Source organism: Bacillus rossius, chromosome 1 (assembly GCF_032445375.1).
Source record: "Bacillus rossius redtenbacheri isolate Brsri chromosome 1, Brsri_v3, whole genome shotgun sequence".
Taxonomy (NCBI): Eukaryota; Metazoa; Arthropoda; class Insecta; order Phasmatodea; family Bacillidae; genus Bacillus; species Bacillus rossius.
The window spans coordinates 336859129-336881297 of NC_086330.1; the positions used below are offsets into that span (position 1 = coordinate 336859129).

Genomic DNA, 22169 nt, shown 5'->3' on the forward strand with positions numbered 1-22169 from the left:
GGTAATATCACAACCTTTAATACGACCACCATCTTGGATTCCACCATTTTTGATTCCTCCATATTGGATTATGCCATTTTGTTTTCTAGAAGTTTCCGGCATCTTGAATCATGTCATCAGGACCACCATCTTTGAATCGTGTGTCCCACTCACGAACGTTGCTTTTTTTCGCTATGTACATACAATTACATACAGGTAAAATCACCTCACCTAGAATGATCTTGAATATATTAAAAATCATTAAAAAAAACCTAGTTTAGTCTAGAATAAAAAAATCTCTGCTTTCTTTCACGTGATTGTTTAACATTTTTACAAAGAACCACTTGGCTGAGAAGTAGGAATCACGAATATCCAGCTATCTACGAAGACTTCTTGGTTTGAGGTAAATGTTTCGTTGAAAAATAAAACCAACTCAAATCTGTGCATTAACTGTGATTTCCATTAGTGCACTTTTATGTGAATGGAGTACAAATGTGGCAGTAAAGTTCATCATGCAGCGAAAAGCCCTCGTAAAATAATCATGTCATTGCATTCGTTATCAACGTTTTCCTCGAATATTTTACTTGATAAATTTGGTAAGTAACATTGGTTTGAATTGCAGTAGTATAAACTGTAATTTTATTGTAAAAGGAACAGAAATATATTAATGTAAAATTACAGATAAATATAAATTTGTACATTTACATGAAAACATATGTATCACTATAAATGAATGTTCGCATAAATACTGGGTACGAATTCTTGCCCGGGCATTTATGCTTTGTGTTGTCCCAGTGCCTCCAATAAGTATTTGAAGTCATTTTGTAAACCGTTCCCAAAATAGCTTTCCAGTAATATCTGCGCACATAATAAGCATGGTATAACAAATTTAAGTCAATTTGTTTAATATTCGATCATCTTTTACATTGTTTAAAAAATATGTTTAAATGAAACCCCAACTTAAATATAAAATTGTGTGTAAATTTTCGTAAGAAATACTTAGTACTATCTTGAGAAAAGTATTTCATATTCGCAAAAATAACCATAGCCATTTGTTGTATAAGTTACGATAGCTTTCGTAGTATAAAAAACTATTTCTTGGCAACGGGTTTCCAAAGGAATATTTTGTATAATACAGAATTTTTCCTTTTTCTGCGTAAGGGTAGATAGATAAGTGAGAATAGGTCTTCAGTAAATTGTTCTGCCTCCGAATACAACTTGGCTTTGACCTTCAGCAGTACGATGCGGTGCCAGACTCTACTGCAAATTTATCGGAAAACAGTCGGAAACGGCAGGAAGTGAAGTATTACTCGTGCGCAATTTATTTTTCGGCTAGTCAACGTGCGTAAATAATCTCACCGGCAACACACGTTGCTCTCGAAAGTCAGGGCTGCGGGTTTTCCTCGGAATTCTGCATCCTTCAACGCCGCAGTGTTTGAGCCTGCTGACACCTTGATAAGGCTCGTAATTTCTTCTCGCCGGAGCTGCGTGTTTATAAGGCCTCGAATCAGGCGCCGAGCGCAGCAGAGCAAGCACTACGCAACAGAGTGCGTCTGGTCGGGCATGAGAACCCTTCCGAATGAGAGGACGCAGTGAAACCATGCGCGGTGAGTACACTGTAATTTTCTTTTTTAATTTAACAGAAATATTAATGTGAAATTACAGATATTTGTATATTTATACTTTTTACATGAAAAAAAATCTGTATCCGCTACAAAATAGTGTTCGCAGTAAATCTAGATTCGGATTCTACCTCGGATATTTATGATTTGTGTTTTCCCAGTACCTCAAATAGTTAAATTTATTTGTGAACCGTTCCCTGAATAGCTTTTCAGTATTAGCTGTGCACATTAATAAGCATTATAAATCAAAATAAAATCCAATTATTGAATATTAGATTATTTGTTTTATGATTTATAATAATTTGCTTGAATGATACAACAACTAAAATATAAAATTATGCACCAATTGTCATAAGAAATACTCAGTATTATCATATATGACAAACTAAACATAGTCGTGTGTTGAACAAATTTACAATATTTTTCTTGTAGTATTACAAACTATTTTTTGGCTACTGGTTTCCAAGGGAATCTTTTGTAAAAGTACAGAATTTTTTTTCTTCCGTGTACGAATCTATCAGAAATCGTGACAACACACACTGTGGGGTTACTGGAAATTGTTGACAGCAAACATTATTTTAAATATCAACTATGGGACAATATTACACTTGCCATACTTTTTTTTACGTGAATAAACTTTAAAATCGGGATGACTGTTTGAAAATTAAAGCGTAAAGGAAATAGAATGAATTTTTAAACATTTCAAAACATAAATAGGGCTAAGAATATTTGTATTTCTCTTATATATAGATAAGTAGTATATAATGCCAGAGTCTGGCGCAATGTCATCCTTATGGGACTACGATTTTGGTGGTGGCTTAGTGGGGTCTTGTCATTCCTAAGGATTCGGCCATGCTCGAGCGTTTCCGCCGCTCGTTGCTTACGATCGGAACCTCTTCGACGATCTTCAGTAAAATTCGTATTTTTCATCCGCAATCCTGACCGATGGTTCGCTAGTTCAACTAGTGTCGCCTACGATTCGCACTACCGTCGTGGATGGACATATTTTTATATTTTTCACAGTATTGGCTACTTCTACTGTAAAAATCGTTTTATGTTAGTTTATATAGTGGTTCCTTAAAATATATAAAAAAAGTAAAACTATTTCGCAAGTCGGAAAATTCAACCTAAACTTCTGTCCATCAACTAAGTGCTTTGACCACTCAATCTCTGGACCTATCATGTCTAACATAGGATTATAAGTGTATAGAAGTAATTTTGAAATTTGATAGTTCGGACTTTGTATTGAATAACATACATTAAATAAGGTATAGCCCTATAGAAAACACACATATTCGGAATTTTAATTTATTTTTAATTTTAAGGAATAACAGCGTTTTCGCCATTTTTATTTTCAATGCTAGCTACCAGGGGCGCTAGTTAACACACATAGTCAGCTAGAGGACACTGCTTTCCAACATGTATTCAGTAATCGATATAAGGATCGCTAGTGTCACATGTTTCATACGCCATTTTCTAGATTGTGCTGAGTCATATTAGAGTGCCAATCACCAAACTATCATGTCATCCTTAATCTTTTCGAACGTCTTGGTAACCACCTTGATATTCTGTAATTATTAAACTAGAAATTCATGAAAATTCTGATAAACATTAAAAAAATCGTTGTTAAAATAATGATTGATTGGATGGATATCTCCTTGTTTAGATACTAGCTTGATGCAAAATATAAATAATTACAGGTTAAAAAATTAATTTAATTAAAATTAAAATTAAAATGACAGGTACGAGAAATAAAGCAACAAAATTACAAATAAAAAAGTTATTACAAAAGTACTACAACTACAAACAATTTAATTAATAGCGTTTCTCGATTTCCACAGTCTTCTTAGAAGGCGAAGCGAGTACTTTACATGATTTCCACGTGTTTTTAGGCCAGTTATAAAGAACAGTCATTTAACCAGGCAAATATATTCAGTAGCCAGGCACGTAATCAGCAGCCAGGCGCATCCAGTGGTTAGGCACATTCAGTCCTTAGCCAGGCATGAATTCGACGGTCAGGCACGTCCAGTAGACGGCAAGGCGCGTCTAGTTGATGGCCAGGCATGTATATTCAGTGGTCAGGCATCTATTAGGGTACAGCCACATTGAGTTTGTTGACTAGTCTCGTCCAGTGGGTAGTTAGACATTTCCAGTTTCTGGTAGAGCTAACACGATCAGTTGGTGGTCAGGCACATCCAGTAGTTGTAGGCTAGACATCTTCAGTCTGTGGCCAGGCACATATAATTCAGAGGCCAGCTAACGCACGTCCAGTAGGTGGCAAGACGCATCAAGTTGGTAGTTAGGCAAGTCTATTCAGAAGCCAGTAACGTAATCGGCGGCAAGGTACATTCAGTTCGTAGCCGACATGTGCAGTTTTCAGATAGGCATGTCCAGTCTGCGTCAAGGCACGACCTGTCGTTGGCTAGACTCATCAAGTTGGTCCTGTCGGTGATGATGTGTAGCGGTAATAGAGTTATGGGTGATACCTGCATCGCGCAGGCAGGTGCGTTGGCTAGCTGTCCAGCATAGACGCTATAGTCCTCATAACATTATTAAGTACCTACATGCTAAATGTTAATGGGAATGTGTTACCTTAAGAAGTGTCATAATGGCACTGAATGAGAAAACATTATTTCCTCGTAAATTACTCACGTATGCACGTTCCAGCTACACATAATATATGTTCAGTTTTTGAATACAGACTTAAATTAATGATGGAGCATGGTTGTGCAGTGGTAAGACACTATACTCACTTTAAAGAAGACTTGAGATCGAATCCCAGTTGAACCATCCTGATTTCAATTTCTCTCTCCCCCCCCCCCCCCCTCCTTTTTGTTTTCCTGAAATGACTCCATTAAATGCTGGGATGGTTCTTACTATAGATTGGGACTAATTTTTCCTCGTTATGTTTGTTCACTATCGTTGTGTGTTACAGTCCTTAACAACCTCCTTGTAGAATATACTTTAAGCCCGAATAAAAAAAAATAATTTATATTTTTTGAGGTCACAAATGAATTACAGCATGGGTTTTGTAAGATCGTCGATTCCATCAACAGTCTCATAAATTAAGAAATTGTATTTTACTGAAAACAATTCTAAGCTTGAAAACTAGATGTGTTTTGTGCGTTTGCACTGAGAGAAATGTTTCATGTAGAAATTATTTGACACAGAGGCACTGCCATCCGACAAAATTCATAAATAACAGAGTAGCAAAGAGTTAACTTACTTTATTTTTTACCTTCATAAAAGTACTTTTTAGGTCACTGCTATATGTAAGTTAAGCATTTATATTAATATTATTACTTGTAGATGATGACCGTACATGCTTATTTTTATTTCGCCTTGAAAGCTTTGTATTTTTGTCCTAATAATCAGAATTTTCACTTGCCAAATAACTATAAAAATCATAGAAGCTTAAGAAAACCAAACTACATATATCAATTTCAGTGTTTGTTACCAATCACTAACACTAGGCCATTTATTGCGAATATTTATGCATAACAGCTTTTCTTATAGTTTTATGAGTCATCAATAATAACGATGTCATAAGAGACGGATATACTAAACGCAAGTCAGGAAAATAGGCGATGGAGTCAGCAATGTCATAAGTAAAACAATTATCCTAGCATTCATATGGAGTGATTTCGTAAAAACATGGGAAAACGAAATCAGAACGTATAGACCGATTGCGAGTCTAACTTCTCACCTTTGCGCTCGGTTAGTGAAAATATGATCTAACATATGAGACTGGCAGTTGCCTATGTAAACATTTAACTTCGATCTTAATTTGTGTAGTTATTTAAAAAAAATTATAATTAAATTGCATCACGGCTCTATGTGCAATTTTCACAAGTGTTTCTTAAAGTATACTTGGCTTTATAGTTTATACCAAAGAATTTTGGTTATATGTATACTCCATTGCTTGTATTACACTTTAAAACTGCCACAAATGTTCAACGGATACAATAGTTTAAAGATTTTTGCTTTTGAAAAGCAGAAAATTTTGGACACCATGTCTGATTTTTTTTTAGATAAATTAGTACAATATTATATATAATTATAATCAATATTGACAGTCGCGAAAGGTATCTTGGTGGTAAAATATAGACCTATACAGATTAACTATAAGTCAAATTCCGTAACTAACTTAACAATGTAATTTTTTTTTTATTCACAGTCAGTACGATCTGCATTACGCTGCTTTTCACATTGGGGAATGTACTTGCAATACCGTTGCAACCCTGCCCCAGAGAAGATTCTGCATCTTTCTCCATGGTGCTGCTGCCAGACAGCACCAACTGCACGATGTACTACATCTGCATCTTTGGAGACCTCGTGGCGCAGGCCTGTCCGGACGGCCTCCACTTCGACTCGTCTTTGCAGTCGTGCGAGTCCCCGTCCACTGCCGGGTGCGAGTTGCCCGCAAGTCCGTCTGTTCCGCCGACGGAAACAGTCACCGAATCCGACACGAGCGCGCCAACCTCCCCGACTGAAGAAACTACTACCGAGTACACAACTCTACCAACCTCACCAACAGAAATTGTAACTGAATCCGATACCACACTTCAACCCACTCAAACGGAAGAAATAACTACCAATATACCATCCTCGGCGACGGAAGAAATAACTGACTCATTAACAAGTCTGCCACCTTCGCCAAAGGAAACAACCATTGCTGAATCCTACACTAACCAATCCCCTTCGCCAACTGAGCTGATTACTGAATCCGACATAAGCCTATCGCCTTCGTCAACGAAAGCAATTACAATTGGATCCAACGCAAGTACGCTGTCCTCACTAAGGGAAATACTTAATACAGAATCCACCACACGTCAACCATCTTCGACACTGAAAGCAAATGTTACTGAAAACTTAACCAGTCCACCATCATCCGCGACAGAAACATTTGATGACTCGTATAAGAAAATACAATTAGAAAGTTCCTCTGTCACTCCAAAACAGGAATCTGCTGGTGATATTACAACACACTTTGTTGCAGACGGGTTGCTAGAAACATCAAGTAAACTCAGCTCAGGAAACATTTCTGAATCTGAGGGTAGTAGAAATGAATACTCAAGTAAAACCCCAACAGTCGCTCTTCTGTCGACAAAACTCGCTACAGAAATTTCAAACATCAGTGTTACAGAAATAATTCCAACAGAATCACAATCGAGTATACAAACTAATGCCTCGAGTATTTTAGCCACAGTAACCCAAACAGTGCCTATTTCGCAATCCAACACTAAGCTAAGTAATATTGCATTTATCATACCTAATTTACTATCTCCTTCAGCGCATCATGCGAAAGATCACATAGACATGATAGAGACACTTCTTCTTAGCCCACATGGCCCTCTACTAACGAATAGTGATGCCATAGAAGACTTAATTTCTTACATCAAAGAGGATTACAGAGGTAATATCAACATTTTAAAACAGCGAGTGAAGAGGCTAATTGCTGTGTTCGCGAAGTTCTTGGTAATCCATGCTCGTGAACTAACACCTGGTGCAAGGCAACATATATATTCTTGGATGCACCATCTTGCTGGGAACATTCGGCTTGAGCCCGCTGCAAATAGTATCAGTCCTTCAGAAAACAGCAAGATACCTCTCGAAGGTCCTGAAAGGAATTTTAGAAAAAATAATGAAGAAAATTTCAGTTTGCATGGTTTCACTTCTCGAGACAAACTAAAACACGAACTTAAATCCAGGCCTGACATATCAAAAGATTCGATATCCGAAAGTTCTGAAGAAATAGACCGTATCCCAGTTAACAGGACCTCGACAACAAATCCACCTACAACCACTAGAGTTGGTCGCCATTCTAGACGCCAGTATGAGATTCTATTTGAATCAAAAAATAATCATAGCTCCGAGTCTGAAGCATCACAAGAATCAGATCCTGAAAGTCTTGAAGAAGTAAAGGTAACTCGACCTAAAAGGACCACGACTTTAACCCCACCTACAACTACTGTTCACCTTCAAACTATTCGCTTGTTTAAAATACATTCTCAGTCAATAAAGAATTTAAGTTCTGAGTCCGAACTATCCAACGAATCAGAACCTGTTAGTTCTGAAGAAATAGAGCTTGCCCAACTTAAGAATACCACGACTGTTGTTCCATTAACGACTAAAGAAAAACGTCGTCAAACCAGAAAACATTTTAAAAATAGTTTTCAGCCACAATCTTACCAAAGCTCGAAATCTGAGGCATCTAAAGAATCAGATCCTGCTAGTTCAGAAGAAACAGAGATCATTGTACTGAACAGGACCACGACAGTAGCTCCAGTAGTAACTAGTGAAGTTACACGTGAACCTAGACTCCCGTTTAAGTTTTTGCTTACGTCAATAACCAAGCAAAGTCACGAGTCTGAGTTATCTGAAGAATCAGATCCTTCCACTTCTGAAGAAATATATTTACCTCGACTTAACAAAAGCACGACTGTAGCTTTATTTACTACTAATGGACCTCGTCGTCAATTCACACAGCAGTTTAAGGCAACTTTTGAGCCGAAATATGGTCCAGTCTATAAGTTAAGACAATCACAGGAATCAGATCCTGCCAGTTCTGAAGAAATAGAGTTTTCCCACCTAAACAGGACCAGAACTCTAGACCAAATTACGGCTTCTCATAAACTTCGGGACAAATTTGAACGAAAAATTGGGACTCTTGTAAAGTCAAAAACCAAAGAAATCCCTGACGAGTCTGAACCATCCAAAGAACAAGATCTTGAAAGTTATGAAGAAATAGAAATTAACAGAATAAACAGAACCCCGAATCCAAATATACCTATCTATAATAAATTTGAAATTCAACCTAAACAACCGTTTCAAGTTCATGCTATGCTGAAATATCAACAAAGCTCAGAGACCGAAATATCCCAGGAACAAGAACATTCCAGTTCAGTAGAAGTGAAACTCAACAAAAAATATCCCAAAAAGTTTGTAATTAAAACAAAACCAAATAAAGAATTCAGTTACGAAATTTCTGAAACAAACGAGGAAAGCAACCAATAAGTAATAACAAATATATAATTATCACTACAGCTATATTACAACTCTGTACGATAGTAGGTGTAAAAGTGTAATGGATGTTTTTGAAATATATAAATACAACTAAACTAATAGTTAATAAAAATCATTTGTTGTCGTACCTGGTTTTGAAGTCTATGATAAAATTCAGCAAAAAAATAGTTCTTGCTTTGAAATTTGGTACGATACCTACGTTGCGAACAGCAGCGCTTTGGACAATTTATTTTATTTGTTTATCTTTCGTAATTAAAAATGCCTTGTGAAAATCAATTTTATATATATTTTATATATAACACTTTTTGCTTATTTTAAAACATAATAGGTAAGTTTTTTTAATAACAAAAGTTTTTCTCATTTATATACATAAAATAGGATGTATGACTTCGTTAAACACCGACACCGTTTGACCGATCACCATGAAATTTGGCACATCAGAGTGTTTTTTTCGTGGATATAGTTTTAAGCTATCCATTTTTTGTAACTCATCACTAGATGGTGTTGCAGTGCATCAACTTCTATTCCGTTCAACAGATCCCCATGAAAATTGGTGTATTGTGAAATTCACTTTTAATTGAGCGAAAGAACTCATAGATCAGTGAGTTTTAGTCTCTGGAATAAATATATGAATCCACAACCAAACCAGAGTAATTTTAACAAATTAACAATCCAATCTCACTGACTTGAAGTTTCCACTATTTGAAATTTAGAGTTTAATTGGGTTATAACTAACTAAGTAAATGTTGATACACAGAGTGAATAAATCTTGTTTACAACAGATTTTATATAAGTTTATGTTTTTGTACTTGAGTAATATTGTTTCCTGCTTTTTTAATTTTAAATTACAATTTTTAATTAACTATGGCATAAAAATTGATAGTTTTATCAACTATTTTGAGACTTCTTTAAACTATGGTAAGCAGGTAAAGAGAAAAGTTACCAGCCGGTTTGTTCTATTTTGTAACTGTCGAATAAATGTAGAACTACAAATTTAATTCAAGTGCTCTGTTGACAACTTTATCCCCAAATGTGTGTGCGACTTGTCTGTAACAATAAAAAACTGGAACTACAAGGTCTTTATTTATTGGCCAACGGTCTTAATGACAGCCCTAAATTCACAACCCTCTGAATAATGATGTTCGCAGCCTTTGAAGTCAGCAATGATTGATACAAGCTTCTGAGAAGCGGAATGATTCAAAGCAATTTACCTGCCATTTTTATTACTGCTCTTAATTTTTTATTCGATTGTTAGCGAGTTTCATTTGTAGTTTGTCACATTATGGTCCAAATTTATTTTGTATTCCAAGAGATAAATTCTGCAAAATATAACTATTACTCTTAACTTTTAATCCAATATAGAAACCCATTTTTCGAAAAGTGAATCGGTGGTTCGTTGATACAGCTCTATCACTATAAATGTAGTTTCTCTTTAAAAAAAAAAATTGAAAATAAATTATTCAAAAAATATTTTTTATTTGACGTTAATTTAGGCGCTTGATGTAAAGGAGCATAAACTTACAGAACAATGTAACGATATCACATAACATGTAAATGACTTATAATATATACTACTATTATACGTACAGTTATTATATTTATATACATTATATGTAGTACCCGTCTCGTCGTAAAACATTCTAATATACTCAGCTCCATATTGTGTTAATTTTAGTTTTGAGATAATTATTTTACTCGATTGTTTAAATATTGGGAATAAATTTTCCATGACATTCCTGTTACAAACCAAATCGAAGCCTTTTCTCTGAGTAATTTCCGAATACAATGGGAATAACGGAAGAAGGATTCCAAACCGTATCCTCTGTAATACGAGATAAATTAACTCTCACCACTGAATGGTGCTATTGTAGTCAGTTAGAGCCAAGTAGTCTCGTAGCCACGTAGCCTTCCAAGCTAGCATCAGCAGCTTACTGGTGGATGGTGGATGATGAATCGAAGCAGCTTTCAGAGTTTTTCACCATGTTATATCAAGTGGTTTTTTTTTTTTTTTTTTACCTAAAATTACCTTTTTTGTATCGAGCAAGCATTTAACCAAGGACGGAAACAAATTAAATGAATAATTAAATCAATAATGTTTTTTTTTATGAATTTACAGCTTAATATTTACAGATTTTCATAAGAGCGGATTCCAAGATGGCAGACGTGACGTCATTCAAGACGGCCGACAAGGCATCGAGAAGCGAACACGCCCAAACATAGCCGATTAAAAAAGAAACTGAACCCTTTATGGAAACTGTGTAAACCTGTAACAACATCGCAGTGTACACCAAATTCTGTGTTTCACGTTTGATTTTTTTTGTGGAGTTTAAGATATGAGTTAAAATATTTTGTGATGGGTTCTAAGAAAAATAAAAACGTATTAATGATCAAATAAATATTGATTTGTCAGTTTTGTCTGAATACTGGTAATAATGGTGTTAGTTATGGATTGGTTAGGTAGAACACAGACGTATACATGTTTTGTTTTGTTTCAAAACACGATATTTATATTTATGTATGATTTCGACGTTTTATTAGACTACCCATAAAGTAAGAAATTAAGAAAACCATAGACCAATTCATCAATACAACATCATTACATGTATATAGACCAATTATAATTATAATTATCTTATTTTGACGAACAATCAAATATGTCCATAATATGCTTAAGATATGTTGTTATGATATGTTTAAGAAAACGTTGCCGTTTATTTGGTCCATGAATTATCTTTTCTCCTAGAAATACGAGATTTATATTTCCACTAACATTATCAGCAACCATTTTTTAAACATATGAACGTCCTTGGTTGTTACGTCGAAGTGAAAGTATCATTTCTACCCCCTCCCCCCCCCCCTCAAACCCTTTTCTATTTGGTACAAACTCCGAAAAAGAAACTATAGCTGCAATTCTGTATCTCTATTTGACAACATTACGAGGAGATAGAAAACGAATTGCTAGTTTAGTAAGCAGGCTACAACAATTACATGTCGGAGCTGACAGTGGTTTGCGAGGTTATTCATTAGCGAAGTCTAATTCTGAGAGTGTAAATGTTTCCAACAGGGATGATGATTTTGATAGTTTCCAAGCTTTTTAGAAGATTCCCCTAGCTGGCGAAGGTTCCAATTAAGGCTGTGTTTAAGGTTCAACTTCGTGAGCTAGCATCGGTACCCTGAAGTCCTTGAGTGAAAAAATAAAATGAGTAGACTAGCGACAATTTTTCCACGTAAATTTCGTGTGGTTACACTGCCTTACTGGACGGTACGTAACATTGCCATTTATAATTCTTCACACGGAGTTTCATTTATTAAACAAATGCGTAAGTATTTACAGGGTTTATTTTTGGTATAGTGTATTAAAAAAAATTATATAACACGAAAACAAGATAATGGTATAGTCAATTTCTTTTAGTGGTGCCCCTGCATTGGACAATGATAATTATTTAAAATACATAATTACAATTATAAATAAGTATTTTGGAATTATATATTCCAATTTTCTGAAGATTTTATTTAAGGTATATATTTGTATTGTTCTATTCGTTAAAAATGCTAGTGGGATACCAAAATACTTTTACCAAAACACTTTTTCCAGTAATAATAATTGAAAAACACAGAAAGGAATCGTAGACATTTTAGTTAGGTTTCTTCCTCCTTTTACCTTATGCAGGCATAATTATGTAAAACTAGCTGCCCGACCCGGCTTCGCACGGCTATATTAATGGAAAAAAATTAAGCCACATCTCCCATTTACAGTAATGGTAAATAAAAAAAAATTCAGTGAAAATTTATTACAATGCTGTATAATATACCGAAGAGAAAATGGATAGCACCGATGGTTTCCCGACTTTTGCACGCAACGTACAACTGATGTACCCGTACTTCGCTACGGCAGTCTACAGGCAGATCACTCTTGCGCCGCCCATTATACATGCCCCTCCTTGTGGGTACGCCACTGCCGCGCGATGCCCGTTGCAATGGAGACGCAGAAGGCACGAACAATGCAAAATCCTTTTCTCATGCAGACAAAGTACCCACTGTTGCCTGGTTTTAACCGCCCATGGGATCTAATTTTCGGAAAATGTCATCCTGCGTAACATAAGGAACATTACTGTGAAGTTTCAAGTTTGTAATATATATATACTTGAAAAAAAGGGCAATAAAAAACAGATTAAACACTGAGAGAGGAAAAAAAACAATAGTTTAGGTTGGCGATTTAAAGTAATAAAAAGTATTTAAATACTAATTGAACTTTTATGAGGGTACTGATTGCTTCGTTGTTAATATCACATGGGTGTTTTTTACTTGTATGGGAAAATTAAGAATGATATGGCAACAATGTTTATAGGCAATAGGTAATAAACTCTAGCGCCTGCGGCATTGTCAACACACACTTCGTACGTGTACTGCATGTTGTATCTAACCCCCTCTAACGCATTTGATTCTAAATTGGACTTTTAGTAAGGATCCCTTATGTTATTGATAATATAATATAGCCTATAGCCTTCCTCGATAAATGTTCTATCCAACACTGAAAGAATTTTTCAAATCGTACTAGTGGTTCCTGAGATTAGCGCGTTCAAACAAACAAACAAACTCTTCAGCTTTATAATATTAGTATATAAGTAGGAATCAGGAATGCTTTTCACGTTTAAGTGTAGTTTATAATGTTAAACATGTAGCAAATATCAAATTTGTGCACAACCAATGGACACTTGGAATACCCTTAGGTTGTACACACATTAAGCATCAGAATACACTTACCTGATTTTATCGCTCCCGACAAACAATAGTCCATACGAAATAAAATATTGAGCCACTATTTCTAAAATAATAATTTATTATAAACAAGACTGAAAATTTTTTTTTTCAAGGGTGTGAATTTATTTTTTATTAATTTTCTGTACAATAGTTAAAAACGTGGGCTCATAATGGGATTATGAATCAATAAATATTAAAATGTATTCAAGCAAAACTTTTTTTTCTTCTCACGAGCGTCCCGTGATAGGTAGTTGGTTTCTTTTTTAATTTTTTTTCTAGGGTGGAGGGTAGCTCGTTCATTCGCTTAAAAAAGTTTTTTTTTCTCCTCCCCTGTGATGAGCCCTGCTACCGCGGCAGAAGCCAGAGGGAATAAAGGCTGCCCGCAGCCCGCTGATGGAGGCGACCACGGACAATGGCCCTGCTGTGGCATGGGGCGGGCCAGATGGCGCGGCATGCTGCCCGCGCATGCGCCGTCCCGCTACTGCGTTTCTTGCGGCGACTTTCTGGAAATTAAAAAAAATAATATGAGTGGGTCTATCAGTACTCGCCAGTGATGTGTGAACATGTAACCTCGGTGATGAGAAAATTCGCGTGTTATCGTGTTCAAAATAACACTTGCAGTACGAAACTCGGACACTGAATTCAACGTTTAATTCTTTTAAATAATGCCGAGAGTGGTAAATATACGCGAGTCACACGTGTTTTCAAAAACATTTCTTGGCGCGAATCACACGTAGTTTCCGCACCCGCCGCTTTAATTCGTTGCCGGAGCAGCTACGTCGACTATCGAATCATTCTATTAGCAGAACGAAAATTTAAACTATATAATGAAAAGGCTCCGATAAAAGCGAAGAACACTTTAAAAAAATAAAAAACCGAATCACGGCTTTGGATGTGATTTTCGACCAGGAATTTTATTAAAATACTTTTCATCTTGTTAAAATTATACGAACAGTTGATACTTTAAAATTTCCTTTCGGCTTTGTAAACCTTTGTTCGAGCCATTTGTTATTCATTTCCGATACATGCAAATTCCGTGATATTCACAAAATTACTCCTACCAAAAGCCGTATACCGAGAAAATAATAATAAAATTCTGAAAATGTTTTTTTTTTATTTTTTTTTTTTTTTTTAGTTTCTCTCGGTCCATTTGATGATTGATTCTTTTGGTTGGCAGTAAGACTTCTCAAGTAGTTTACCATTTTTAAGTTTATATTAGAAATACGTATTGGCTTTTTTCGGGATAAGTAGGACTTATCGGGAAAAGCAATTACCTATCATGTTCCCCTCACTGACTATTGTCTCCTGCGCATGGTGCCAACATCGGCGAAAGATTTTCCAACAGAGCCACTAAAAATACTCGATTTTACGATGAAAAAGAAATTATGTAATATTCCATGAGGCAATATCTCTGAGAGTAATTAACCGACACAATATAGGTTTTGTTAGTAAATCGTACCGAAATATTCATGAAAAATTACAGATATTTGTAAATTTATGAATTTATATGGAAAAAACTGTATCACTACAAAATAGTGATCGCAGTAATACTGATTTCACATTCTTACCCAGTGAATTATGCTTTTTGTTATCCCAGTACCTCTAATAGTTAAACTTATTTGTAAACCGTTCCCTGAATAGCAGAGTATTAAGTTACGTGTTGTACAAAGTTACAATACACATCTTGTAGTTTTACAAAACTATTTATTTGCAACTGTTTTCCAAATGAATATTTTTTTTTGTAAATTTACAGAATGTTCGTGTATTCCATCGTATTTCGTATTTGATTGTCTCGCAAACGAAATAGAAGAATGGGTAATGTTTTCAAAGTGTTCGGATCAGCTTGAATTCTCTTCCTGAGTGAGATCTCTGCTCCCGTCGACATGGGTTCACGTGAAGCGCGATGAAACAGCTGAGTAATCACAGGTTTAATGGTTGGGCCCGGTGGCTTGGGCGGTTGTTGCACGCACGCCGTTGCCTCGCCTCTCAACGCAAGTAGGTGGTTGGTAATTAATTAACCCAGATCGATTGTTTAACGGCCGGCACCCGGTGAAAGTCTGTTTCCTCTACGGGATTCAATCTGGCGACGGGTCGCTGTTACCGTTACTCGTGTATCTTTGAATCGTCCTAGAAGCCCTGCGCTATTAATTTCTTCGTATTGTTCGTATGTACTGTGCTTATTGTTTTATGGGGTGAATTAACTGTGTTTCCTACCATATATTAGTTTTTTATTAATTGAAAAAAAATACTTATTTTATTTCTGGCCATATTTAATTGTATATGCGTCTACGTTTAAAATTATCTCATTATAGTTAGAACGTGTATGTTTCAATACATGAATTTAATTTAATTTCATGCAAAGATTATATATTTTTATTAGAGTACTTGAGCTTAAATAAGTTTACTTTAATTTCTTGTTCGTGATGGTAAACATATTTTATACAACCATCCACGCCTGGTAAGTTTCTTGTAGCAATTAAATTAATTTTTTAATAATAATACGGTCAGCGTTATTAATATTTTGAATACATGCACCATTTTGTGGTTCTAAATCAGGTATACTGTACCAAAAAAAATCCCTTTTGAGTAGCAAAAACATTAAAACCTACTGCTCGAGTAAAACATTTTAATTTTTTTTCTTTTTTCTTCTTCGTGTAGGCCTTAAATTTTTAATGTTTCAAAAATCTTATTGAAGTGGCGTTCCAACGCCTATTGTTGTAACCTTGTAGTCAGCAATCCACTCTCCAAACGAAGCATAATTTCTTATTTCTAGACTCACTATTGGGTTTATTTTCATTGAGACAGTTTTTACTGACTGTCACAATAGTTGTGACTTAGTTAGACTGTTACAAATTCAACCCATCCGGGACTCAAACCCAGTGCCCCACGCGCCGAAAGCAGATAGTCTTCCAACGGCGCTACAGAAGTCGCTCCACTAAACCTCCGTGTGTGATGGTTCATCTGAGCTTAAATCGCATTTTATGAGGACTTTGTCGGCGTCAGGTCTTTCAAAACCGATAACTAACTTATATCCTAAAACTCACTTATTAAGGTGGTATGTTCAATTCCAGATAATTATTTTTAAATTACGTTCCACAATGTTAAACTTGTTTACTTTTTGAGTTGCTGAACTTAAACAAAATGTATGTGTATATGTACATATATATGTATATACATTTTGCATAAAAGCTAGCAAAATTTATTTTAAAACATTTTTTGTACAGCATGGATAAGGAAAACCAAATGGAATAATAACTTTAATTAGCCTTTTAAAATCATAAACATTCTTATAATTTGAAAAAGCTAGGTAAAATTAAATATTTTATTTTGGAAGAAATTAGACCGTATCACATAGAAGCCAGTAAAATTGTCCAGTTATACATATATTCTATTTCTGTCTCCTTATCCATACTGCGCCAAAACGATAAAAATGCATCTACACCAGCTATGTAAAAAAGTATGCGATGTATGTACTTTTTTTTTCCTTTCTTGGAAGTCCAACCACTCAAATATTCAGCAAGTTTAACCGTGTGGGGGCGTACGTATGAAGTAATGATCTGGGAGGAGACATAAATCTTTATCAAATATATTTGTCGTAGGAGGCGCCTTCTACCTCTTCACTAAAGTTTAATTAACTTCGCTGATTTTTTTCTATCCTCGGCTCAGTTGCAAAGAGGAAGAGCTAAATGCGATCGTTAAAAGAACATTTGGCATCATCGGTCTCCAAGTTCCAGGGAAGGGATATATCCAGTGAAAACCATTCAGCAGGAAAGTCCCGTCTGCAAGGCGTGGCACGTGACCCATGTAATGACAGCTTTGTATCTGGGTCATTGCCAGGGATGGGTTAAGGGCGGCTCCTTTGATATGTGCCCTTCGGTTCCCGACTTGGATATCAGAAGCCCCGTTCAAAGTCGCCTGCTCGTGTGGCAGTGATTCAGGTCGTCATCCCATCGTCCGATAACGGAGTGTTATTACCACCATGAAGTTTATAAACTATCCATTGAACGCAACAACGCACCAAAGCAACGCGCAAGAAAAAAAAACATTCATAATTTTGTGTGTGTGTTAACATTCTAGTTCTCGGTGTACGGCATTTGGCAGGAGTAATTTCGTGATGGAACGGAATTCGCATGGAACAGTAAAGTGTTACCACGGTGCTGCCATCTGTGGTGGATGGCGCGTACCAAGGATCACAAAGGCAAAGGGAAAACTTTATAGTATTACCTGTTTAATGAATTTTAACAAGATGGGCAGTATTTTAATAACATTCAGAGTCGAAAATCAGGACCAAAGTCGGTTTTTTTTAAGTCTTTTTATCGCTTATCGGAGCCATTTAATTAAATAGTTGAAAATTTACGTCTGCTTATCGAATGATTCGAAAGTCGACGCAGCTGCTTCAGCAACGAATTCTAGCGGCGGATGCGGAAACTAGGTGTGTTTCGCGTCGAGATGTGTAGTTATAAACACAATTTGCTGTTATTTATCACGCTCGTCATTATTTTGAAGAATTCCAAGTTGAATTCCAAGTCCGATTTTAAATGTTATAAGTGTATTCGCGACACGAGAACACGCGAATTTGCCCCCGTTGCCGATGTTGGATGTCGCACATCGTCAAGTCTTCTGACGTGGGCAATTAATTGCCGATTCCCGGCGCAGAGATCCAGGGAGGTTCTCCGCTCCGCTCCCACCATTCGTCATCTCCGCTAAGTGGGGGAGCAGATGACCTCGTGGTTCTGCGACCGCAAAGAGCCAGGGTGATCGTCAAGAGGCGGAGGCGTGGTCCGCGGGCCAGGAAGTCGTCGGGCGTGAAGGGAGTGGCTGGTCCTCAGAGGCGGTTGCGACCGCCCTTTTCTCTCCCCCCCCCCCCCCCAAGCGTCCTCTCAAGCACCCCAGAGCCGGAACGAGGGGTTAAAACACCGCGCCCCACCTAATGAAAAGTCTTATCAGTGAGCCTTAGCGGGCGGCGGCTCCTTTTCGGCGGGCGGGGTGTCATTTTCAGCAACCATTAAAGACGGCCGTCATCTGTTCTCCGGCGGACAGCAGCGGACAACGGCATGCTCCCAGTCTTCGCGTGTCGTGCTGGACAATAAAAAACAAAACAAAAATCTAATGGCACGTTAAAAAAATTAAACTTCGCACTTCAATGATCCACTTAAACGATAAAACAAAAAAATACTTCAACATATCACTTGAACGATAAAACCAAAACAATAAATTACACGATGAAAATCCAAATTGGATGATTACATGGTAAAAAAAAAAACAATATGGCGACAAAAAACCTGCAAAGAATCTTACAGTTGTCTGACATTCTACACAGAAAATAATTTTTTTTCTTATAAAAAAGATTATTGGGAACCAGTTTGCCAAGAAATAGTTTGTAATACTAAAATAAAATTAAAATATTCTAAATTTTTAAAACAAATATTATTACTTTTTTCTAGATAATACTGAGTATTTCTCACGAAAATTGACGCATAATTTTAAATTTTAATTCATGTTTTATACAAGCCTAAATTTCTTAAACCATGGAAAAGATAATTGAATGTTCAATAACTGGACATTATTTTGTTTGATTATTCTTATTAATGTACGTAGTTAATACTGGACCGCTATTCAGGGAACGGTTTACAAATAACTTTGGCTAACGAACCCAGTATTACTGCAAACATTTTTCGTAACAATAGAATTGCTTTGAAGTAATTGTAAAAATTTACAAATATCAGTCATTTTACTATTTCGATTCCTTTTACAAATAAAGTATAGTATACTGTATTCGTTTTATAGTAATCTCCCAGTATCCCACTTATGAGTGTTACACTTAACGTTACGCTCTAACAAATCATCGCTTTTTTTTTACCCTACCGGCTAAAAGGAAAGTCAACTTGAAAAAAGGTATTTTCTTGTACAAACGCTCCGAGCAACCCCGCCACCCAGCATTGTCAGAGCTACTAGTGGCTGGCCGACAGTGGAGTTACCCTGTCGTCGCCAACCCATAGCGGCCTAGGGGCCAACCCCTGTCCCAGAGACCCCCCGAAGAAACACCACTCGGGCCATAAGAAAGGAAAGGGGAAAAGCCCCTAGACGGAACAGCCTGCTCCATGACAGGAACAGCCTGCTTCCAGGCGCTCAGCCCATCCCACCCCCCCTCACTCGCCCACCAAGCAGCCACTAGCAGTTGGGGGACGCACCACAACGCCGAAATACCACAACGCCGAACGTACAATAACGCCGAATGCCAAATTGACTACAACGCCGACAGCTAGAAAACTGCTGTGTAACACAACGCCGAATCACCACAACGCCGAATTACCACAACGCCGAAATACATTAACGCCAAAAAATGTCATTGCAGGACTGTCACAAATGTTAGGTTAGGTAAGGTTAGCACACAAATTCATTCAGTTGTTTATCATTTTGCTCCTGTGGCCCCCCTCCCCGCAGCAACATTTTTCGGCGTTACTGTATTTCGGCGTTGTGGTACACAGCAGTTTCCTTGCTGTCGGCGTTGCGGTCAATTTGGTATTCGGCGTTATGGTATTCGGCGTTATTGTACGTTCGGCGTTGTGGTATTTCGGCGTTGTGGTAACGACCCTAGCAGTTTTCCTAGAGGCAACCCCTAATGCCACGGACATGCAGGTGGGTCGGGCATCAGCAGTGCAGCCAACTGCTCCATCGCAGCCTTGCCCCGTGAAAGAGCCAGCCCCTGGCCTCAGAGGGTTCATTAAGGTCATTGGACAGTTAAAGACTTTAGCCCAGGACCCGAGCCTGGCCCGAGTAGCCAACTGATGGCCACCTGGTACAATCCGGCCATGTCGATCAGGACAGAGTACAAGCCACCGCACCGTGGGCTAAGATGTTAACACACCAAAAAAAAATATATATATGGTTATAAATACGTTCAGTGGTTTCCCGTACTAAAAAAAAAAAAAAAAAAATATTGTCCCATATATTCTTGAATGCAACCAGACCGTATAGATCTACGGACATCTCGGGGAGACTATTGCGGTAGGAAGAGACTGGGCACTGGTAACCTAACGTGACGTCACAACGTAATGATCCGCCAGTTCTGTGCAACTCCCGGGAGAGGAGACGAGAACACGTCGTGACGGCGGAGTCACGTGCACCGTTGAAGAGACGCTCATACGACAACTGCAATCTTTTAATCCCAGGCTTTGAAATAAAGAATAAAAAAAAGTGATATTCACGCTCTGCATCGCTAAGCCCGTTGCTCAGATGCTCGGACACCGCTGTGTGTTCCCGTGGTTACCACGGTCACCGTGGGACGGACAGTGTGTGCTCGAGGACAATGCTGCCATTACCCTATCTCGGACTAAACGACACGGACGCCAGCAGTGTCTCCACGACTAGCTTCCCTACGCTGTTGGAAATAACCGTGATTTCACAAACTTTTCATCGTAGAATTCACATCAAATAAACCATGAGTTATTCGTAATTCTGTATCTTAAATTTTTATGTTCAGATGAATTTTTTTTTTCTCTCATGATTTTAAACAAATTCATAAATAAATAACATTGGTGCGGTTTTGAATGGTTCTTGAAACAATGGCGTATGTCCAAAAGAAGATTAATTTAAAACTATGGGTAGTTTGATTATAGATGAGTTTAATAATTTTTAATGGTTTTTGGAAACTTAAGGATTATTCTTTTATTTCAATCCTTGCATGAACATTTGTGGTATACAATTTTTAAATAAAACTTTATATGTGGCCTTTGAGGTAAAACTCTTTAATTATAGGATATCAGTCGTAAATCAATAATCACTTGGTTTCAAAAAGAAAACACCTATAAACGTGAAATTTCAGGGTTTTGGGAAAACCTACTTTTTATTGATTACTGAATATTATCTTTAAAAATAATAACTGTAAAATAAAGAGTATACACAAACGGTTTATTCTTAATTGTAAAATACAAATTTTCGTGTTATCAATTCATGCAAGGTCTGAAAAATAATTTGTCCCATAAGATTATTATGGCAGTAAAATACACTCTTACTGAATTGATAAAACCAATTTTAAACTAGCAACTTTTAAGTCTTTATTCATTTTAAATCACTGACGAAAACACAAAATTTATGAGTAAACATATTTATTGCATTACACTCTTAACTGGATCTTCGTAGAAACTACGCTGGTGTTCCGAGTTACGAGTTTCATTATAAACAAGTAAACACCTAAATGGACTGTTAAAATTTTGCACCTTCAATTTACGTGGACACTGATTACAAATTATCCAGGGATCTTCGTAAGTCTACGTCTATCGTCGTAATATACGGACACTGATTTCACTTACTTTGAACATGGATCCAAAAGAATATTCTTAGTATATTCGCGAAACTTCCAAAAACTGGTTGAGAACGCTGTTTTTTGTCCACCTCTGTCTAGAACTAAACATATAACTAGGAAATAAAAACAGCGTAGTTTCTTAGGAGATTCAGTTATTTGAAATTGCGAAGATTCATTGAATAGTCCGCAAATGTTCTGTCATTTATAACAGTGTGGAAGAAAGAGTATTGTTTTTTTTCAGACTTTATAACAATGTAACCACTACTTTGGAAGGCAAGCAATTTGTGGCTACCTAATTCTACCAGAGACATTTGTCATCGCCCGTGACGGCTGGTCAGTTCTCTGTTATCTGAGCGAGACAAGCACCGACCTTTCCCACAGCAGCGCGCGTTTTGCCCATGCGATGGACACAGATTGCGTCTTCGAATCACAACCATTTGAGGAAGATCGTGTTTCGACTCTTCAATCCCTTTGCT

General features: G+C 36.9%; 1 protein-coding gene across 1 annotated transcript; it reads left to right on the forward strand.

The window, feature by feature from the left end:
- Positions 1-1476: 1476 nt before the first annotated feature.
- LOC134528092 (uncharacterized) lies at positions 1477-9702 on the forward strand. The gene is made up of 2 exons (XM_063361346.1): positions 1477-1586; positions 5779-9702. Exons 1-2 carry the CDS (start codon positions 1559-1561, stop codon positions 8616-8618), a joined length of 2868 nt encoding a protein of 955 aa, XP_063217416.1. The 5' UTR covers positions 1477-1558; the 3' UTR covers positions 8619-9702.
- The last annotated feature ends 12467 nt before the right edge of the window (positions 9703-22169 follow it).